This window comes from Bradysia coprophila, unplaced genomic scaffold (genome assembly GCF_014529535.1).
Source record: "Bradysia coprophila strain Holo2 unplaced genomic scaffold, BU_Bcop_v1 contig_138, whole genome shotgun sequence".
Taxonomy (NCBI): domain Eukaryota; kingdom Metazoa; phylum Arthropoda; class Insecta; order Diptera; family Sciaridae; genus Bradysia; species Bradysia coprophila.
In genome coordinates this window covers 7,468,317-7,490,500 of record NW_023503409.1, presented here as the reverse complement: position 1 = coordinate 7,490,500, position 22,184 = coordinate 7,468,317, and the positions used below count along the sequence as shown (strand labels likewise).

The window sequence follows — 22,184 nt, the reverse complement described above, 5'->3', positions numbered from 1 at the left end:
GTAACTATTCAATCAACTGTTAGATTAATTATTAGTAGTCGTTATGCAATGGAATTTAATGGTATTTGAACTGTCAATAAATTAAGTTTTGATTTCCACGACAATCTCAATATTAATTCACATTCTTACCATTTCAGGACGACCAGACAATCGCCACTACTGTAATGTGTGTGGCCGTAACTATCTACGCAAAGCAAATCTACTCAGACATGTTCGGCACGAATGCATTGGCATACCGCCACAATTCGAATGCAATCATTGCACATCACGGTACAGACGAAAAGAGGATTTGGTCCGGCACGTTCGTAACAAACATCAAAGTTTTATGATGTTCAATCAGACTTTTGAACCGTCAGTATTTATAACCGAGTCGCAGAACGATTATCTTTGTGAATGATTTGTACGTTTGATTCATTCGCGTCAAACTTCTCGTCTATTTATTTGATATTGGTGAATAGCTCTGGAAACATTAGAACAAACAGTAGAAAAGAGTTTACTTTGACACTCCCAAAAGTATGCGTTTGTGCTGGTTTTTGAGAGCTATGGTCTGAGTGAAAGAACATATCAACTTACAAAGTTACAAATTTGAACTTTTGCAACAAATTTTAGTCTGTAATTGTCGACATCGATTCGTATCGGAACATATTCATACTTTAAGATGAACCAAGTCGTCATAAATTGCCTTTTGAACTTCGTATACAATAAGTTGTTAGTAGCATTTAGAAATAAATTTAAATTTTTTTATTGAATTTCGCTGTTTTACAAGGTAAAAAAGGTTGGCTCAACCAAAGTGTTACAAGAAGTGTGAAACATTAAACAGACTGCGATTTCGACTTGTAATTATAAATCAACGTAAAACATGGCAATTTTCTAATTTAACATCGGCTTATAATTGAAAGTCCAAATCTCTAAAATATTTATTTGATCGAGTGTTCTCTCTATCGGACTGTTTGCTCTTTAGAATACGAAACTTGATTTCGGTTATCATCTAAACGCAGAGCAGCTTATCGGAGCTTATTGCAGCTTGAGAGAATTTTAATGGAATTAATTTCTCATTGAATGACGATCAGTATGAACTCAACTAGAGCAGTTGTGTTCTTGAACATATTATTGAAGCATCAACATTTCGGCATATTGTGCCAATCTTCAGTCAGTTCATTTAACTTCATATGTTGATACAGTGAAATTTTAACTGGACCCAGGTGTTACCAAAGATTGTTCATATAGAACTAGTAACATTCGGTTCAGTACCAATATCAAGATATCAAGTTAAATGACTTGACTGAAGATAATGACGGAAAGATCCCACTAATGATCCCAAAATAACGCAGGCAGTATACCCTCCTGGTGACTAAATTAATTTTTTTTTTTAAATAAGTTTTTGCAATTGAGTAAAACATTACTTGTCTATGAAAGCATCCCATTACAGTCACCAGATTGTAGTTCATTTAAGCAAGCGAAAAAACAACCCGACACACCTGAAAGCATTTAAAATATATTCGGAAAGCAACACCTATAGCAAACTAAAAATTTCATAAATTCTGGGCTTTTTGCATTAAAGAGATTTGCTTTCGTTAAAGTAATTAGTGTTGTTGCCAAACGAGTTTGTATTCATATATATACAATGGACAAATAACTAAAGGTGAAAATCATAAAACTTTTCGATCAGGTACACATTCATATACGAACTAAGCCGGTCATAAAAGTATGTTGGTAATGGTCACCATGTCCTTTATGCCAACCAAATCTGCAGAAATATTCTCTTCCTATATGTGTTAGTTTACCTGCTTCTACAACAACAGATTTAGATAATTCCATACGCAGCTTGTCACTCATCTGTTTCAGTTGTAATGTGACCGTTGTGACTGACAGCGAACTGATCTTTTTGTGAACGAATTGACGTTAAATGAATTGAAAATTGTCTTGATTGATGGGTGACAATAACAGTGATAATTTACGATTAACAAATCGTTAATCGATTCATAAGCTTTCAATTTTGTGAAATATAAAATTATGACAATCGAGAAGTATAGATACACGCGGATAGTGCTTGTCAAACGCTTAGAGACATTAAAAATTGTGTTTATCTAATTGGCGCTTTCTACTGAGAGAAAGCTCGATAAATAATTATCTCGATCTCTTCATCAGTGACTTGAGATTAGGAGTCCGTTTCATACGATGTTATCAAACCACATTTTTACTTAGATAGCTACTCTACCCTGTGTGTCTATTTTCAAATGTTGATCGACGGTCATGTCAGCGAAGGTTGACTGTCAGCTGTTGTGATTAGAAATGTCTGTTGTGCGAATATACTGAAACTCAACGCGAAAAAGGGATAAAAAGAACCTTTTTACTATTTTGAACTAACGAAGAATTTATCATTTTTAGGGTCGTCATCGACAGAGAGATCCGCTTGCGATTTGATTGAGACGAATCATTGGGGAAAGATGATTGCATTTTTACACACATCCGTACACTGACTTCATCCCATACGTTTACTTTTATTTAAATAAATTTAATTTTTCGATTTCATTTTGTCTTTTATTTAGTAGTTTTTGAGTTATAAATCGCGTTCGCGTTGATCAGCTGATAGTCGGTCAGACTTTGAGCATTTAACTAATCAAGATTTTTTTTTGTTTTGATTAATTAAACTGATGAACGACTTGAACAATGGATCTCCGAAATTATACTTTTCCATAGAGAAGATTGTAATTTCGGGTGATTCTTTAGATTTTAAAAATTATATTTTAGTTAGACTTTGATTTTGATTTTAGTTGTGTAAATTTGCATTTTTTTCTGTATTTTTGTTCGCTTGAATTTAATTTTTTTTTCTTTATTTCATCACGACTCATTCATTTACGTTACTCACATTCATTTTTTTTATTTTTCTTTTATTTTCTTATAATTTAGACGAATCAATTACGAAAGAACTTAAGTCCACACCGAAATCAATCGACGACGAGCCGAAACTATCGAAACGCATTTCATCCATCGAAAAGCTAAAGAACGCCAACATTTCGATAAACAATGCCGTTTCGTTGTTGAAAAAGCGAAAACCATCTCATCCGCGTATCAAATATTCCGGCGTCAAGAGTTTAATCACCAACGATGGACTGGGAATTTCGCAAGGCATTGATGCTATACCGGTTCCATTACCGCCGGCATTGAAACCAGCACCAGCTATGATAAAACCAAATTTAAACATACCAAATTCATCCAATTCAAATTCATCCATATCCGATGATTGTGTTAAGTATGCCATTGACATTGATGACATCGAGTTGCCGGATGGAACGAAAATTGGCTATCCACCGGAGATGCCCGAACTGAAACGCTACGGAAATTCGGAATATTTCTTCAATGATTCGGAAAAACTTGCCAACATTAAAATGTCAATGATGGTCGCTGCCAAAGCATTTAACGAATACTCAGAACCTGATATTATAAGCCAAAGTGGAGATGAATCGTCCGAAATTTATCCGTGCCGTCATTGCGGTAAGAAATATCGTTGGAAGTCAACGCTGCGTCGGCACGAGAACGATGAATGCAACAACAAAGAGCCGCAACATTCGTGCCCGTACTGTCCGTATCGAGCTAAACAGCGTGGTAATTTGGGCGTTCATGTGCGTAAGCATCATGCCGATTTACCGCAGTTAGAAAGTCGTCGCAAGAAAAGATCGTCAATTTAGGTTTTTTTTAAAGGTTTGCATACTACAACAAATCGTTCATTCAATTTGGACAAAATTCGATTTCATTTTTTATCGCTATTGCTTTAGATAAACTTTTTTTGTATTAATTGTGAAACGAACTGAATGATGATTTTGAGCAAAAACAGAAAACTAATTAATGATTTTGATGGAAACGCGTGACGCGTAACTTTTGCGAATAGTTAAGAGAATAAAGAGGAATTGGGTTCTATTCCAATTATTTCAATCAACTTATGAGGGGCGTCACCACCGCACACGGATTTGATTGTGACACTCTGAAATTATATTTTAGGTTTCATTTTAAAGACTTAATTTTTACGACAATTTTTTTTTCTATCAAATTTTTTTCTGCTTTTTGTGTTTAGTTTTTTAACGTAAATACGTATTTTAGTTTTACGATTTATTCATATATGACGTGTGTAGTCCTATTCCTAGATATTTCCTTAGACTTATCTAAGCATTTATTAATTTACTTCACGTTTTGATTTTTTGTGTCACTGAACGATTACGCTGATTATTATTTTTCTTTTTTGTAATTGTAAGCCTCATTTTTTTTAAACTTTAGTTTTTAGCTTAGTATATAGACTGCTCTAATCAAAACCAAATCGAAAAAGAAAGAAACAATTGGATAAGAATACGAATTTAATCAGTGAGATGCAGTAAATTGATTTTAAATTTCAGAAAAAATAATGATTTTTTTTGGTAAAAACAAGAGCTCTCTTGACGTCATAAATACATGTAACTCAATGATCCGAAGGAGACAAGAAAGAAAAAACAAAAACCCCAACATATTGCAAACTATAATTAACAATTATTAATTTTATCTCACGTATACTGTTACTATAATCGTAAGGAATTTTTTTTTGCTCGTTTTCATACACCACATAAACATACATTTGATTATCAAATTTTGATTTGACGATGTGGAAGCGTTCGGAGTCTTAATATCAATATTATTTTCGTAGATTTATATGTTCAGATTATTATTCAGGCTAGACTATCAATTTTACAGATAAATGTAATTTGCATTTTTCATTAAATATAATTAATTTGCCCGGCTAGTCGTGCATTCGATACGAAAACCGGATTAGGGAAACTAACGCGTATTTAGTAAACTAATGCCGGAGTGGAGAGTTTCGAATTTCGGCTGAGGCTCAGTCGTTATCTTCAAGCGTTGATAAAACTTGTTTAATGACGAACATTTTACAAAGTGTCCAAGCAGTCCGTATATCGTCACTAGGCCTAGTCTTTTACCCTTGATTTAGATAGCAATGTGAAGTTAAAAATTTCTTTTACATGCTACGTTCGTCGAAAACCGTACTTTTCATGATTCAAGCACTTCTTTCGACGCCCTCAGCATCTAAAATCCATTACATAACTAGGGATGAAAAATGAAGGATCTCGTTTTCGTGTGTTCCATTTTCCATTTGCTGCTAAATCTTCTCAATTGAAAGGAATCAAAGAAAATTGGTACCAAGTTTGACATTTTAAAACAATGCCAAACAACTGAAAACAACAGTTATTTACATGACTAGGGACAAAGAGATGAAAAGTAAAGTTTTCTGGTGAATTTTGTTAATACGAGGCGTAGCCGAAGTCAACGAACACACGGAAGCGAGACTTTTCATTTTTATCCCGAGTTATGTAATGGATTTTACATGATGAGTGCTTCGAAAGTTGTGCTTGTCACATGAAAAGTCTGGTTTTCGACGCATAAAGTTTCAAAAGACATTTTTCGCTAACTTTACATTGCTATGTGAATCAGCAGTTAGGTACATACAACTTTAACGAAAACAATAAATTATCGTCAATTGACCCAAATTTGGCAGATCTTCAGCAAGTTTTCAGGCGATTCTGGCTATTTGGGCCGCCTAACATTTCAAAAATCTATATTACTGCTGCTACGGGTTTTTTCACGATTGGTTTTTTTCCACTTTTTTGTCAGGCCCGAGCGGCTCTGACAATAAATTTACAATTTAACAAATTTGGCACGTTCTTCATCCACTGACTGTTATAGATTGGATGTGTATGCTACCGAAACACCATTGTACTTATGAAAAACATGACGACTGACTTTTATCTGACCTTCGGCCCTCTCCCTTCTGCAAAGCATATTCACTGCTCTAACTATTTTATAGATAAAACTAGCTGGTAGTTATCAAGTTAATGTATACTAATTAAAAACTCATAAAAAAATATGCGCAGACTAATCTCATTCACGGTTTTACTTAGCACATCAAAACATTTTACATGCAAGACTGAATTCGTTAGAAAACCAAATTTTTTATTTTTATAATTTTTGTTTTAGAAATGTTTATAATCATCGATTTTCCAACTGCTGTGGCATTTTTCTTTCGAGAAGGTGTACTTCTTGATATTCTTAACCACAATAGTCTGAAAAGTTGTATAACTTCTTCCGTGTACTCCTATACTTGTGCCACACAAAAGCCCAGATTATGTTTGATATTGATAAACGATGTGATAGCACAAAAACACAATTCTCTTTACATTTTCTGCAACTCTTAGAAGAAAGTGATGGATAGTTCAAGTCAATAATGTCGCGCGATATTTTGAAACTTTTTTTTTCTTTTTAATTTAATTTTTAAATCTGTAAAATTGATATTGCCAAATTTTAGAAATTAATTTTTTTTATACATTTTGTAGTGTCTTAGTTTTAAAGTATAACATAAACGAAAATACGCAGAGTTAATACCCACATTTATAGATATTACTTGTGTTATGTCATTTAATAATATATTTTAATAAAACTTTGACGAAACCTCAATACGGCCAACAGTTTTCATTTTGTTGTTGTTAATTCGTTCAATTTTTTTTAAAATTTTCTCTTTCGTTTAAAAATATTTTTTTTGTCTAATTTTCTTTCTCTTTTTCTCTTTCAAGGTTTCATCGATCATTACTCATACAGTTTATAATTCGGCATAATATTTATTCATTACATGGTTCGATTTCAATCATCGCTCAGCATTATTAATATCAATTTGTTTTGCGCTTTTTGCATTTAAATATTTTTAATTTTTAGTTTTCTTCCTCATATCAATGTTTTAGACCATAAAAATTTACCGGAAAACAAAACACAAAAAAACCTGCATCCGTCACGATTCAGTGTTCGTACTATTAACACATTTTTACTTTTATTTCCATTCCAGATGCTGACGACGCAAACAAATCCTCATACAATTGCCAAAGATGTGGCCGTGCCTATAAAACAAAATATACCTGTCGACGACACGAGAGATTAGAATGTGGTCTGCCCGCACAATATTCTTGTTCGCTGTGCAATTACCGTGCCAAACATAAGCATAGTGTCAAGCAACATTTCGATTGTGTACATAAAAAGCAGAAATTGTTCTTGAATTATTTGAATATAAAAACCTAGATGCTGTTTTCTAGATTTATAACAAAAGAAAAAAGAATAAATTTAGATTTTTCGTTCATAATTTTTGGAAAATATCGATATCGGAGTCTCTGATTGACTACGATTGCTCCTAAAATTTTTGGATTAACTCAGTAAAAATGTGTCTTATCTTTACGTCTATGTAAAGGTTCGTTTTGTACTATATACATACAGTTTCCAATGAAAATTTGTTCTTCGCAAAACCTAAAATCAGCGAAGTCTGAAAATTTTGATTAGGCCAATTAGACAATCGTTTCGTTTTTTTAGTGTGAGATTTTCTGTTATTAAGCAGTTTTCGCAAATGACACATAAGTCAACTTATAAGTTGGAAATTATAAGTGACATCTTCTTACAAGAAGTTCAAGTTCAAGGTTACTAATACTTACCGACTTATAAATTATACGTCAGTTGCGCAAACTGTCTATTATCTGTCACATTATATGACTCACATATATGTCACAAGCCAACGGCTGCACTCACTGCCACAGTTTTACACAGCAAAAATTATTCAACATTAAATTCACAACAAGCTTTGAAAATCTATGACTTATTACACATATCCATATATAAATCATTAATCCATTCACAGGGATGTACACTAAAGCTTTGATGCTTTCTAAACATTTTCTCATCAAAGTAACCTAAATAAAGCTTGTATATGACAAAACCTTATCGAAATGTGATTCAGGTTCCAACTAAATGCACACGAACCGGAAATGTATCACTTCAGGTCAGGTTATTTTTTGTAGTATTCTGATTTCAGGTCGGGTTCAGATTAATCTGAAATTTTGAGAGTAATTTTTCGGGTCAACCGACTTGTATTTCCAAACTGAAGGTTTCATTCAGGTTGGACTTGGAATCTTAAACTCAAGATCAGGTCAAGATCAGGTTCGGATACAACTTTCGGAGCACTGAGCTAAAAAGATATAATTTTTTTAGGAGATTCAATTAGGATTTCTTATGAGAATTGATGTGAGTGCAATATACGACCCCACTTTCCCCGATATATTTCTAGTTTATTGTAACGACTATTTAGTAAAAGTATTCGCAATAAGTCACAAGTTCTTTCTTTATTTAATTTGTGTCATGTACGCTCTATTTCCAGATGACATCATATATGAGGAACGTCTGGACGACGATATCGATGAACAGGTTGAGACTTTCCATCCAATTTTCTTCGAAGTGAAACCAGTTAACGATTCAACGGCAACATGTGTCAAAACAGAAAAGAAGGTGTCGCTAGACGCAAACAAAACGGCAAATGATTCGATGTATGGTTTAGTACTTAGCTGTGACTGTGGAAAAGTTTACCGGAACGAAGCGTCGTTCCGTTTCCACAAATATGAATGCGGAAAATCATTTGAATGTCCATACTGTAACTATGTCGGTAAACGTAATACAACGTTGAGAAAACATATTAAGGCTAGACATGATCGTCTGTATTCATTAGGTGTACAAAACGAAGTACAACCCTAAGTTGATAAGTGATTAAATCAATGTTTGAATTTTGAATATTTTTATTTTTGTTTCATTTCTGGAGGAAACAACTTAAAAAAAGAGAGTCAGTGTGTTGCCTTAATCGTTTGAGGTTATACTTTACAATTACCCAAAAATGGTAGAGTTTTCACTACCGATGTCATTTTTGTAGCTGAACAATTGAGTTCGAGCTACTTTAGTTATGGATCATTAGGCTATATATAAACGTCCACCCATGCATTGTAAATCTCTAAAAGAAAGGACATCTCTTCAAATTTTAACGAACGTGCACAGGTTTCAAGGTAACGAAAATTAAGTGCGGTAACACCAAAACAAATTTTGCATTTGTGAAGAACGAAAATTTTCATTTCATGAAATTGCAAGCCCTGCATCTAAACATAACTAGGCAGGAAACGTTGAAAGTCACAGTTTTATGTGGTCAGAATTTTTTTTTAAACTTTCCTCACTAGTTATGGAAGCAACGATTGGCGATCGTAACAATTGTAATTCTCCAACACTAATTTGAATAATGTATATTTTCAGGGTAATCGCAAATACGCCTAATTGAAGAAGTGCTGGAAGAAATGATTCTAAAATCAGTCATTTGCCAATTATGGGATCTCGACAATACAAAGCGAATAAGATTTTGGTTGAAATATGTGTTTCAGATGAGAAGAAAATATTGCCCTACGAGACATGCTTTGCCACATCAGCTACTGTTAAAAGTCAGACAATTTCTATTTTCGTTTTAATGCGGAACAATATAATAAAGGCATGATGTACAAAATCATAAAAAATGTAATAAATTCGTTAGGAAAGTGATTTCCGAATTTTATTTTTTTCGTTGCATACGATTGTCGACATCATCACATTTCGACCTGACACATGTGTAATATATAAAAAACATTTAGCAAATTATCCTAGGGCCGAAAAACCACGAGCAATTTGGCAATGATGGTATCGGCCAACGCACTGTCCTGTCAGTACTATGGATCGACAATTATGCTGCGTTTTCCATTGTAATCTAAATTCACCAAATGCTAAACAATGGAAAACGCAGCATTATTTCCGATCCCATCAACGCAAAGTTGTTCGTGTGCTTTCAGCCTTCTTCGGACAATTTGTTTTGACAAAAAAATGTAATGTCTGAAAGTTCAGAAATTATCAAAATAATGTGAAGGAAATCGCTGATAATCGTTGAAATTACGATTGTTAAATTCCAAATATCGGCAGAAGTCGACCGTTGTTACTTGTCTTTTTAAGGCAACACACGAGCAGTTTTGCGTTGCTGAGATCGACTATCATGCTATGTTTTCCATTGTAATTCGACAAACACCACACGTGCCAAACAATGGAAAAAGCAGCATAATCGTCGATATCAGCAACGCAAAGTTGCTCGTGTTTTTTCGGCCTAAGATGCGTTCTATATCTAAACGAAATTTTGACATAAAAAGCTTAGACAATACAGTTCAGATCAATAGGAGAATGATGTAATGTAATAGAGTTTTTCCATATTTCAGTACATTCTTAGTGAAGTTGTTTCACATGAAAATAAGCCGCCGAGAATGAAGTACTATGAAAAAAATGTGGCGCCTCTACAGGCCAACCCACTTGTCCCATGGGTTGACTACAAAAAAGTTTGCGTAAAACATGTCTTTTTATAGTTTTGTAAACAATGTGGATGGGAAAAAATGATGGACTCGTGTATGTCCAGGGTGATTTAGGCGAGAATCTTACGTAGTTAACGGTACCAAAGTGTATTAAAGCATAGAACTCAAAAAACATTGTAGTCGTTAAGATTAAAAGAAAAGCCAGTCTGTTACACACGGCAAGCATATGACCAGTATTATTATCAGGTCTATTACTTCCATCGATCATGTTGATTTCAAATCTTGTACTTCAATTTTTTAACATGCATTTTACTATATTACCTTAAGCTTGTCATTATTTTTTATCGTCATTGTCGAATCGACAGATGAATATCCGAACTTTATTTCGATGTTAGTGTCGTTAACATACCAATTGAGAACCGAATTCCGGCATGATATTTTTTTAGTGCGTACAATGTTATTTAAAACGAAATCATTCTATATGGTGAAGGATTAATGCTAGAATGGTTTCACCCGTAGCCTATCTCCAATTCACCTAATTAATAATAGTATCACCAGCATCCAATGAATTGGTGTAAGTCTCCAACTTTCAAAAGCTTTTGTTCGTTTCACTATATAAATCAACAAGCTTTTGATGTACATAGAACGTAAACTGTTTTCTTGCACTGAAGTTTCATTTTATTAACATCATTTAGTGGCTAATCGTACAGAGGTAATCTGTGGCGAAATTTTTTACGATTACCAATTAAACGAAATCGCATCAATAGCTTAAACAGAATATTTTAGTGTCGGAACCATTTGTAATCATTAAAAAATCTCAAAATGAAAGAAATCGCTGGAATTAACACACAAATATTTTCAAAATTGTCGTTGTAGGACTGCACTATTCCCAATATCTGCTGCATAATATGTCGAAGCCAAAACTCAATAAGCCTACAAAGAATTGCGTAAAACATGTGTGTGATACTTGTGGTAAACAATATGAAACGAAAAGTGCGCTGAATTATCATCTGCGATGGATCTGCGTGAGTCAGGAGAGATTCAGATGTGAACATTGCGACTATCGTGCTAAGCGATACTATTGCTTCAAGGAACATTTGCAACGGAAGCACCGAATTAGAGCACTTGATAAGCATTGTTATTTGAAAAATTCCATTTAGTTGCATGGAAAGATTTAGTTTCTAATTGAATTATGAAAGCAATTGAGAACGTTGTTGTAAATAAATGTTTGACGAAAGCAACGGTTGATTTTTACTAAACTCTCACCCAAATGGCTAACTCGAAAGCAAACTGCATCAAACGTTAAACGGGTAAGTTGCTCAACGAACTCATCGTAAATTTTATTTGTGCAATGAATTTGTTCCTTTATTTTTGTTGCTATCTCAACGTCTTCTCAGCCCAGCCAATCGGAATGTTTCCATTTATTTCTCATTTCTGTTTCTAGATGCTGACTGGATAAATTTCGATGGGAAATCGAGGGGCTACTATTGTGCAAATAATTGCGGCAGAGCTTATTCAACATTCAATAACATGCGAAGACATATGAACTACGAATGCTTAACGGAACGACGATTTCAGTGCCAAATATGTTCACGGAAATTTGCTTACAAGCATCATCTAAAAGCTCATTGTGCATCGGTTAGAAATTGCCAAATAGGAATGAATTAACGTTGACTTGTCGTCGTCAAGTGATTTCAGCCAAAGAGGATATTAAGTTAGATTATAAGAACTGGTAGCGATACAGTGATCATAATTCAGTTGATATATTATAAATTGAAGTTGAAGGTAACTCGAATTAGAAAATACTTAAATGAAAGTCAGATGTTGACCAACTGAAAGTAGATTAAGTTTCGTGGATTTTATTTAGAGCGAGACTGAACAATGTGATGCAAAATTATTGTTTTTTTACCGACCACTTATTTACAGGAAAATATTTTTTTTTCGGAAGTTGTAATGGCCCACAGTATTAATTATGAAAATGAAAATTACAACAATGTCCGAGACATTAAAAGCTTTTTCTTCTTTTCGCTTTTGTTTTGCAAACTGAAATTGTGATAATTTTTCGCCCAAATCGTTTTTCATTTCTCACTTGACATCGTCATCGCTTGTTATAAAATGATATCTGCAACAAGTTACATAATAACTAGACAGGGAATTAACCAGTTAATGATCCCAACCCTCAAATCATATTTTTTCAAGTCAGATGAGAAATCAATGAAGTTGTAAAATAACCGCATTTCGTTCTTCGTTGAGCAAAAATATTTTGAATGTTTGTACAGCAAGTTTATAAATAGTCACACCCGCCCTGAACAAAAATAAAGTTTTACCGAAAATGCACCCAAAAATTGATCGCTGATCTGAATAGAGGGACCCTAGGGGAGTGCAAAACGATGGTCCATTAAGCTGGACCAGATGCTTCCCCAGCCCATACAATTTTTTCCTTAGTTGTATGGGTGTGGGGAAGCATCTGGTCCAGCTTAACGGACCATCGTTTTGCACTCCCCTAGGGTCCCTCTATTCAGATCAGCGATCAATTTTTGGGTGCATTTTCGGTAAAACTTTATTTTTGTTCAGGGGGAGTGTGTAGTGAGCGAAAACGTTCGAATTGCTTTATCATAGATTGCATCGACAACATGATTACTGAAGTCAGTTTGTACGTTATAAGTTTGAAATCATCACTCGATTCGAGATGTCCATAATCTTACTTACAATTTACAATTGATCAGTCGACTTGTAAGCAAAATTGGGGTGTCCAAAATATTAAAGTGTTCGAGCGGTCCCTGAATCGATCCGGATCCGATTAGACCACACATATTATTTATTGTGCTTGGCCCCAACATTTTCGACACTTCAATTTTTCCATACAAATTTGGACCCCTCTGTCCAATCATTCATTTCTACACTCACAACGATAAAAAAAATAACGAGAGAATCATTGCATTATAAGGTGCCTATGCCTAGTCATTTTATTGTATAATTCACATCGCAAGGAAATTAAGATAATATCCATATATCAGTCTATGGTTTGATACGAGCGCATATAAAAATGTTTGTGGTGATGAGAGTACACTATTTTATTGTAAATTTTTGTTTCCAAACTTGCATGCAATCACAGTATAAAAACCATATGTGTACAATATTCCAAGGATACATTCCAACGTACTTGTAAATAATTAAAATGAAAATGTGATGACTAATCTGAAGTAGAATTGATTAACCTAGAAATTCATATCGTTGGGTTAGTTGAAAGTAAATTAATGAAGAAAAGGTCGCCTATAAATTGCTTGAAAACAAAACTAACTGTAAATATCAACTGTACGTTCAATCTAATAAGGAAACGAATAAATTTGTATTTTAACATTTATGGAAAAAGAAATTATATTTTGAAATTCCATAGTGATTCTATCTCTAAACAAAACTAACGGTAGATCTAAATTTGCTAACATTCCCCCTCATTTCTATCATTCGTATAATCTTCCATTAACACCACACACTCGAAATACTCGGAGTTTTGTTCATAAATTTCATTTTACTTTCAGATTATGGATTCACATGCACATTCTGCGGCAAATGGTACGGAACCGGAAGTGGTCTATGCCGGCACAAAAAATACAGTTGTCCATTCACAGATAAATCGCCAGTTTTGTATTGTACATTGTGTACCTACTCGAATCGTAGGCCAGACAATTTGAAAAGTCATATGAAAGTCCATTTCAACGAATCGGGTAGGGATGCGACGATCAAGAGGTTTCGTAAGAAGGAAGATGACTTAACGCTTCAGGACTCATAGTATGAACAGTGCGTTTGATAAAAACAAATCTTTTTCTCAACTCAGTGAATTCGTTTTTAGACACACGATGTGTATCATCACTCGAGGTTGTAGATATACACATCTAGTGCCTAAAGAAGCAATTAACACTTGGTAGCATAAATAACTATTTTCGGAACTATATCCTTCAGATATATACCACTTCAAGGATCGAATACGACTTGAAGTAAATTTAGGAGAAAATGCGCTTCCAACGGAATCTCTTATGACAATCTGTTCAATTCGAATTTTTCGTTTCGTTTTTGTTCGTCTTTGTTAAATGACTCTATTAATGGACTGAAAAATGTTTACTCTTTCGATTTTAGGTTAATATTGAATGAAACATTTTATTTTGTAAAAAAAATTGTGATTAAGGTTTTAAAAGAATTAAGATGATGCGAGATTTATAAAACTGTTTGACGGTGACGGGAGAATGGGAACAACAAACGATACCATAATTTATTATAGTGATCATTTATATGTTTAAGATAATTTGTTAAATGGACGCTGGTTTTGTAGATTGTACCTAACACCTAACTCTACGCAATTCTTATCACTAAATTCTACTAAATGTAATCGAAGCTGCCTTTGCTAGATCTGTGCAAATTTACAAAGTGAATAACGAATTTCTGAAAAAAAACTTCTAAAGAAAAGATGGACTACAATCAATTAAGTAATATTTTTTCTGATGATGATATGCTTGCCGTCTGTAACAAGTGGTCATGCAAAACTTTATTATTTCGAGAAATCTCTAAAAAAAATTCTTCGTTAATTCCATTAACACATTGAAATTAATTGCGGCTTGCCAACTTTCGGCACCCTGGACTTTACTTTAACAAAACTCTATAAGCTCCACGGATTATTTTTGGGAAAACATTTTCCTAAATTTTCCCACTTTTTCCAACTTTTTCCCTAATTTTCCTATATTTTTACTGAAATATTTTTTTTTTGAAATTAGGGAAAATCTAGGAAAATTCAAGAAAAAGTGGGAAAACGTTTTTCAAAAAATAGTACATGATAAGATCTGAGAAAAAATTCAAATGTAGACACGAAATCCCCGTCTCAGCTCCTGAGTTATAATAACAAAGAAGTTCGACTTTGGCAATTTGAGAATCCACAATTCGAGAAAGTGGTTGATCAACTACATTTATGTTCTGAAGGGATTTCTCACACATTGATAATGAAAAATTTACATTCACAGCTGAGAGCTGATTAAATGTTGTTAATGGATAACGTTATTTCAGACTTTTCTGTGTACGTTTTGATTCCGAACCTGCAAATCACCAGCAACCAGCTGCCATCAAAAGAGCGTTCAATATTGAGTCACTGGGTGGTAATTTTAAATTGACAAAATTGATAAACGCCACGCTACTCAACCTTGTTTTTCGAAAAGAATTAATTTAGAAAGCATTGCCTTACAAGCATCAGTGATCCCTTTCACTGAAATCATTTCTTCTAACTACTAACAGTGTTGTCTTCCTTGGTCTTCCTGTTTGTATACGTTTTATTTAAAAAATATTTTATTAATGCGATGTTTAGCGAACTACTTGTTGGGTCTGAATCTTGCGAAAAAAGAAGGAAAAAAAACGTTCTTTTCTCGGGGGAATATTTTTTTATTGAACAAATGAAGAACTCACAAAACTAATTTTTTATTTTAATTAATTAGACATCTTACGGAGAAAATGTGATCAAAATTGAAAAAAAAACTATTGTTTTTATATGGATATTACTCTCAAAAATTTAATTCTAAGGAAATGATTTGTAAAATTTAAGAAAAATGAATTAAATCCGTTTCACATTCCAATAATTTCGTATTTTCGTTGGTTTAAAATTTCTATGAAAGTTAGATTCCACACAATAACATTTTAATTTGTCTGGGACAAATGGTGGACATGGTGCTTCATGTGAGAATAATTCGTTGACCCAAAACACAGGCGAAAACAACTTCCAAATAGGAAGCCATTTCCATCATTTGTCCTATAGTGTTTTACTCAATAATTCGAAGTAAAGTTCTCAATCCAAAAGTACCTTACACCTCGCGTTGTTGAGTGAAAAATGAACAGTGAAATGGACCTATCATAAATGAACATTTATTTTACTTTTTAGGAAAGCTCAGCATCGAGATTTTTGGGTTCTGCGCAGAAAGTAGACTACTCAACACACTAATAGCTGCAAAAATGCAGTCAAAACGAATTATACTTTCAGTAATAAATACCTTGTTCGCATTAATGTTTTTATCGCGTTTCACAAAACTGAATATCTAACTGAAGATTGAATTGCCTGACGATAAATGTTCCTATTTTAAATTAGACGAAACCAAATCTTTGAATTTTCCTCACCGAATCAAGAACTTTCTCAACAAAAATCAATTATCATTTTTCAGATTTCAAATGGATGGAACAGTATTCGAATGCGTCCGATCTACTGGAAATTGCCGATTCCGACTCATATGGTGACTATGTGTATCCGAACTATTACCGATGCCGTGAACGTCGTGATAAGCGTTCAAAGAATACAAATATCTCATGCCAGCGATGCGGACGTCAGTACAATCATCATTCGTCATTGCACACTCACATAAAACTTTACTGCGGCAAGGAGCCGAACGTAAAATGTCAGTACTGTGATTATACAACATTTCAGAAGAAGCATATGCGATCGCATGTGTTGAGGAAGCATAAGGATGTGATGGCAACGAGTGTGGTGGGTAAAGTGAAGAGTAAATAAGTGAGCGGAAAGCGTAACTGTGTAATCTACGTAATTTATAGTTGTTGTGGAAAGAAAGATGCAATTGTTGTTGTCACGAAATTACGATGTGTAGTGCATAGACAACTATGTAGTAGAACTAAGACTGCAGCATAATTATTAGCAGCATTTATACATTGAATGTTGTCTGCTCGATTCGTTGAAAAGTTTACATTTTCTAGGTTCATTTTCATTTTTATTTCGATTAAATTTTCTGTAATTACAATTGTTAAAAGTTTCCTATGTGCAGAATGAGCACCAGCTGAATATCACCACACTGGATCTACTAACACACACTTATTGTATGCTAAACAATCAAAACACATTCTTAACAATGTGTTTACTTCACCACTTCATTCATTCGTGTTATGTGCGCGCATATATGACGTAAACGTAGAAATGCACTGTGTGTAGGTTGTCTTTGAATTGTTTACAGCTGGTTATCAGCTGGTGCTCATTCTGCACATAGGAAACTTTTAGGAATTATACCATCTCAGATGGTCTATCTCGGTTAGTAGCTTTGTTAGCCGTATACAATCTAAAGATTTTGCGTTCACTCAAATCACCGTATCTTTAATCGAGATTATTGATGTTGTAATCACTAATTTTATTTTTAAAAGCTGATGTTACGTAAAAGCTTGTGTTGTTGTCTCACCAGAGAGGCAACGGCGATTTCATTTAACAGATCGAATATCTGAAGACTTATAACACAACGGAAGGAAAGGACATTTATGCCCTTAAACAAACTAATTCATTCCAATGATCAAATTTTCTAATTTTCATTTTCCGCTCGAATTTTACTGTCATGGAAGTTTGGGAATCGTTTCAGTTATTTCAGTCACAAAGTGTAAGACTGATTATGAAATGCGATTTTTCTCTCTATAGATTTTTGAATGATTTTACGCAAATTTAAATGCAAATTAATCGCAACACTGAAAAATTGTAGATGACATTGGATGCTGTGAAAGTAATTTATTGCATGAGGACACGATTTTCTAATGAAATTAAGCTTACAAATGTGTTCAGAGCCAGATTCAGGATTCCAGGATGAATGATCGCGAGCGGAGAAAGCGATAAAATTTTACGATTTTCTACTTTCAAAATGTTCTCACTTTGCCCATGGGATAATCAGGCACTGAATGTGTTTATTGAGCAACAAACGCCGGTTACTGTTCTTTCGACAAGTGTAGAGTTTGTATATACAAGTCGAAGGCAAGGTACACTTCTTGAAAAAAACAGTGGCCGAATCTTGTTGCTAAAAAACCACGAGTATCACAAGCTTGTTCCCGAATTATTAAATTACATAGCAACATCCAATGTATTCTAGTCTATTGCCTACCCTATCCGAAACCTGATTATCATAATTCACGTAAAATGAACCGAAAATATTCTATGATCTATGTGCAATGGAGTATTTTCTGCAGCGCAATTTTAATGGATCACAGGGGACAAAATGATGATCTTTCGTATAAGGCAGGCAATAAAATATTTATTCAGAGAAATGCGAAAAAGAATTCGTCTACTATCGGAAATATGCTCCAAATATTCTGAATATAAAATAATTTTGAAAAGTAACGATAGAAATATGAGATTCTCGAGTATTACGGTAAATAATTTAATTTAATTTAAGATTTTTTTTCGGATAATTTTCCATTTATGTTTCCGAAAGATAAATTTATTTTAAGGATGTTATGATCATCGAGTTGTTCTAACCAAATTAATTGATTAAAGAATAAAAATAAAGTAAAATTATGTGTTGGTTTATGGATTAGTTTCCTACCGGAAGAATTGTTCTTGAAAGTTTGAGATGTGAAGTAGTGGGCAGGAATAAGTTTCTTGCATTGAATCGACAAATTATAAGACATACCGAGGTAAAATTCGTTGATGAGTCATTTCAACGGTTTCTGAGGCTTTTCCCTTTAAACTGATTGAAACATTATCCTGAGTAAGTCTTAGTAGTTAAGTTTCATGTAGACTAATACTAAATGAAAGTCAACAATTTTCACATTTCTACCGATTGTTTTAATAATCAAATCAAATTTCTCTTACCACAGATGCAAACCAAGAATCGTTGAGCGAACCAATGGAACCAATCATTAAATTAAGTGTGGATAAAATAACGAAAGAGCTCAGGAGAAAATCTAAAAAGTGCGTGTACTGCAAAACCACATTTGCTCATTATCAGGACCTAAAGCAGCACAAGTTCATTTGTTTGAAAAAATTCTGGTATAAGATCGACTGAACGGCCAGTATTTTGAAAATAAAAGACATAATCGTCTTTCGACTCATGCGACTCATTCACGAGTTTTCTCGTTTTAAATAATCAGGTCGCTTCAAGTAATTGATGAGATCATAGCACTGCTAATAGCATTAGGCTTTAGGGATAAGGTCTACAGCTTAAGATTGTTTTTATTGTTCGTCTTAACTATCTATCTTTACAATGAAAGCTTAGAGTCTGCAATGATTCCATCGACATTTTCTATGTTAATGCTAGGAGCAGTGCTATGATGAGATGTATTTAGCAATCGAAATGAGATAGTATGTCAATCTTTCTCGTTGCAAGTGAATTTATCAATTTAATAAATGACTAACACTTTAGAACCGACGAACCCCGTCGAAAAGAGGACGTGTCAATAAAAATTATTTTTCAAAAATAGAAAGAAAGTGTTTTAATAAGAAGAAAACTCACTCGAAGAAATGCTAGTACTAGTACTCGACTGTCATTGTCGAAATACTGACATATGAAAGATTGTTTGATTGAAATAAATAGCCATGACGTCACATTACATAAAATTAGTTTGTAGAAATGTATACTTCAAATGATAGCCACCCTAACTATGCTTTTGGTTTTTTGCAATTTAATTATCCATTTACTAACATGGACTCATTTGTTTTCTCATTACAGATTTCTACGTAACCGAATCGATTGTGGAATATCAAAATGTTGACAACGAACAAGTCGTTGAAAACACTGTGCAGCATACACCGCCACCGAAAGTAACGATTCAATTATCCGACTTGTTCAACACCTATAAGCCGGTACAGCCAATTAAGCTGTTTAAATGTGACCACTGCCTCAAGCTCTATCGAAACGAGCACAATTTGAACGTTCATCGTGAAACATGCCGCAAATGAAAAATTGATTGATTTTTTGCAATGAGCTTCACTCTTTTTGAACAATTTATATTATAATTTTCTCTTTCCCTTTTTTATGGTAAATAAACTAGTTTTTCTTAACATCTTTGTTGTGTGTAGATGAATATCTTACTTTTATTGCCTTTTTGCATTTATCGCTCATATTAAAATGAAATTTCAATCGAGGGGCGGATAAACTATAGAAAATCCTTTGGAAAATCCTTTGAATTTTTTTTTAGAAAATCGTTTCATCAGACAAAAAGTTCTCAGAAAACTTACAAAAATATTTGAAATCCAGGAAATCCATTAAAAATCGATTAAATTCCTTGGAAATTCTCAGAGGATATTCTTTTTGAAAATCTTTCGTCAACGAAATTAACAACTATCCGCCCCTCGATTTCAATAGCTGCAAATGTAAATAAATCCGGTTTTGGGGGGTCAATAGAAGTTGGTCATGGGCGTGCAAGTGGCAAATGTAGAAACAAGTGATATGACCAAATGAAAACATCAAAAATCATGTTCCAGTTGACCAGCCAAATTACTGAAATTCTACAAATTTCTATGAAATTTACAGAAGAGGAAAACGAATCTGTAGAAATTTCGAGGACTGCAAAATTCCTGGAATCAGCGTGGTCAATTTACGCAAGTTTTTCAAGTGGAAATATAAAGGTGACAAAGAATCCTAAAAATTGGAAACATTTGATTTCAAAGTCGATTTTCCTAACTTAACCGTGGATTTCGCTCTCAATTTTTGAGATTTATCGCACTTTAAGTGACAGGTTTGTTCTGGCTTGGGACATAAAGTCAGTGTTGAATACCCTAATTGCCACCGAACTTAAGTGTTTCGGCTGTATGATCTTACTTGGTTGGAATTTTGTGTTTCAACTAGTAGGAAAAAGTGCAAAAAAAGGCAAGGGCTGAAATGCCCAGCCTAGGTGTGTCAGTATTTACACACAATAGTAATACCGATAAATTGCACATCTGAAGCATGAGTAAAATCTATGCTCGGGTATATGTTCACTAACACGATTTTTGAACTAACACAAAACTTGCGGGTTGTACAAAATTTTGTTCAGACTAACCAAATTGACGAAAATAATAATTTACCAAAACTTTTCTAACAGCATGTTGCAAAGCAATTTTTGAATAAAATAAAAAAATTAAAATTTTGATTTTCTTGACTACATTTCAGAATGGTTTGAATTGAATATGGAAATATTGGATTCAGCTGTTGCCCCAACGACAAAACGTAAAAAGCGTTCGAATCAGTCTTCACCCAAAAAACTGGCCGTCTGTCCCGACTGCAATCGATCATATCAGCACAAAAGCAGTCTATATCTGCACCAAAAGTATCAGTGCGGCAAAACGGCACAGCTGAAATGTCCATACTGCTCGTACATAACGAATTATCCAGGCAATTTGAAGAGTCATACCAAAAACATTCATAGCGATTCTAAACTTAATAAGTATTAAATCGATGAAGCGTGTCAGTGCATATACTATTATACTATTTGTTTCGCTCATTTCTTACAAAAAAACATTCAGTTCAATTTCGGACAAAATAATTTTGTCATCATAGTTAGTAAATCTTAAATCCCATGGAATATTTAAGTTGTGTTTTTTTTTATTAATTTTAATATATTATGAACTATGAAGATTCACTTACTGATAATGTCTAAATAAAACTGTTAATTTTGATGCCAAGCCTATCTTTCTTTCAATTAAAACCATTGAAGTGAACGCGAAACAATTTTTGATTGATAAACTGTGAAATCAGATCAAAGATGTACGCCTTCCAAGGTGCCATCATATCAATTTTATTTTACCTGCATCACCTGAATCATACGGACACATCTAATTAACTATTGAACTCAATTTCAGACCCTCTCACCATTCACCCGTCCTATCGAATGATCATCGCAAAGTATCACGAAAATCAGGCAAATGAATGTACGAAATGCGGAAAGACCTACAAACACCGGAATAATTTGTACATTCACCAGAGGTTCGAGTGCGGAAAGAAACCACAGTTCAAATGTGACTTTTGTGATTACCGGGCTAAATTGAAGGGAAACTTGAAGAAACATGTTGTTGTTGTTCATCGAAATAAATTTTGATCGAAATTTCAATGTATTGTGATGTATTTAATGGTGTTCGGAATGCACACGACTTCTTTTGATTTAGATGGATTTGTCTTGGCTAAGTTATGGTAGCAGAGACATACACTGAAAGCTTCGGGTAACCAGTCATTAACATATGTTTCACAAAACGATGTGTAAGACCGGAAA

General features: G+C 33.8%; 1 protein-coding gene across 11 annotated transcripts in view; it reads left to right on the top strand.

The window, feature by feature from the left end:
• Window positions 1–22,184, top strand: part of LOC119073839 (longitudinals lacking protein, isoforms A/B/D/L) — a 144,156-nt gene that overhangs the window by 85,942 nt on the left and 36,030 nt on the right. The window contains exon 5 of one of the 11 annotated variants that reach the window (XM_037179661.1): window positions 2,911–4,636. The exons of 9 other annotated variants lie outside the window; for them this stretch is intronic. In XM_037179661.1, the coding sequence (XP_037035556.1) occupies window positions 2,911–3,689 (779 nt within the window). In that variant the 3' untranslated portion in view covers window positions 3,690–4,636. Of the gene's footprint in view, window positions 1–2,910; window positions 4,637–22,184 lie in introns of those variants that run through there. One more of the 11 variants, XM_037179662.1, reaches the window with a different exon arrangement.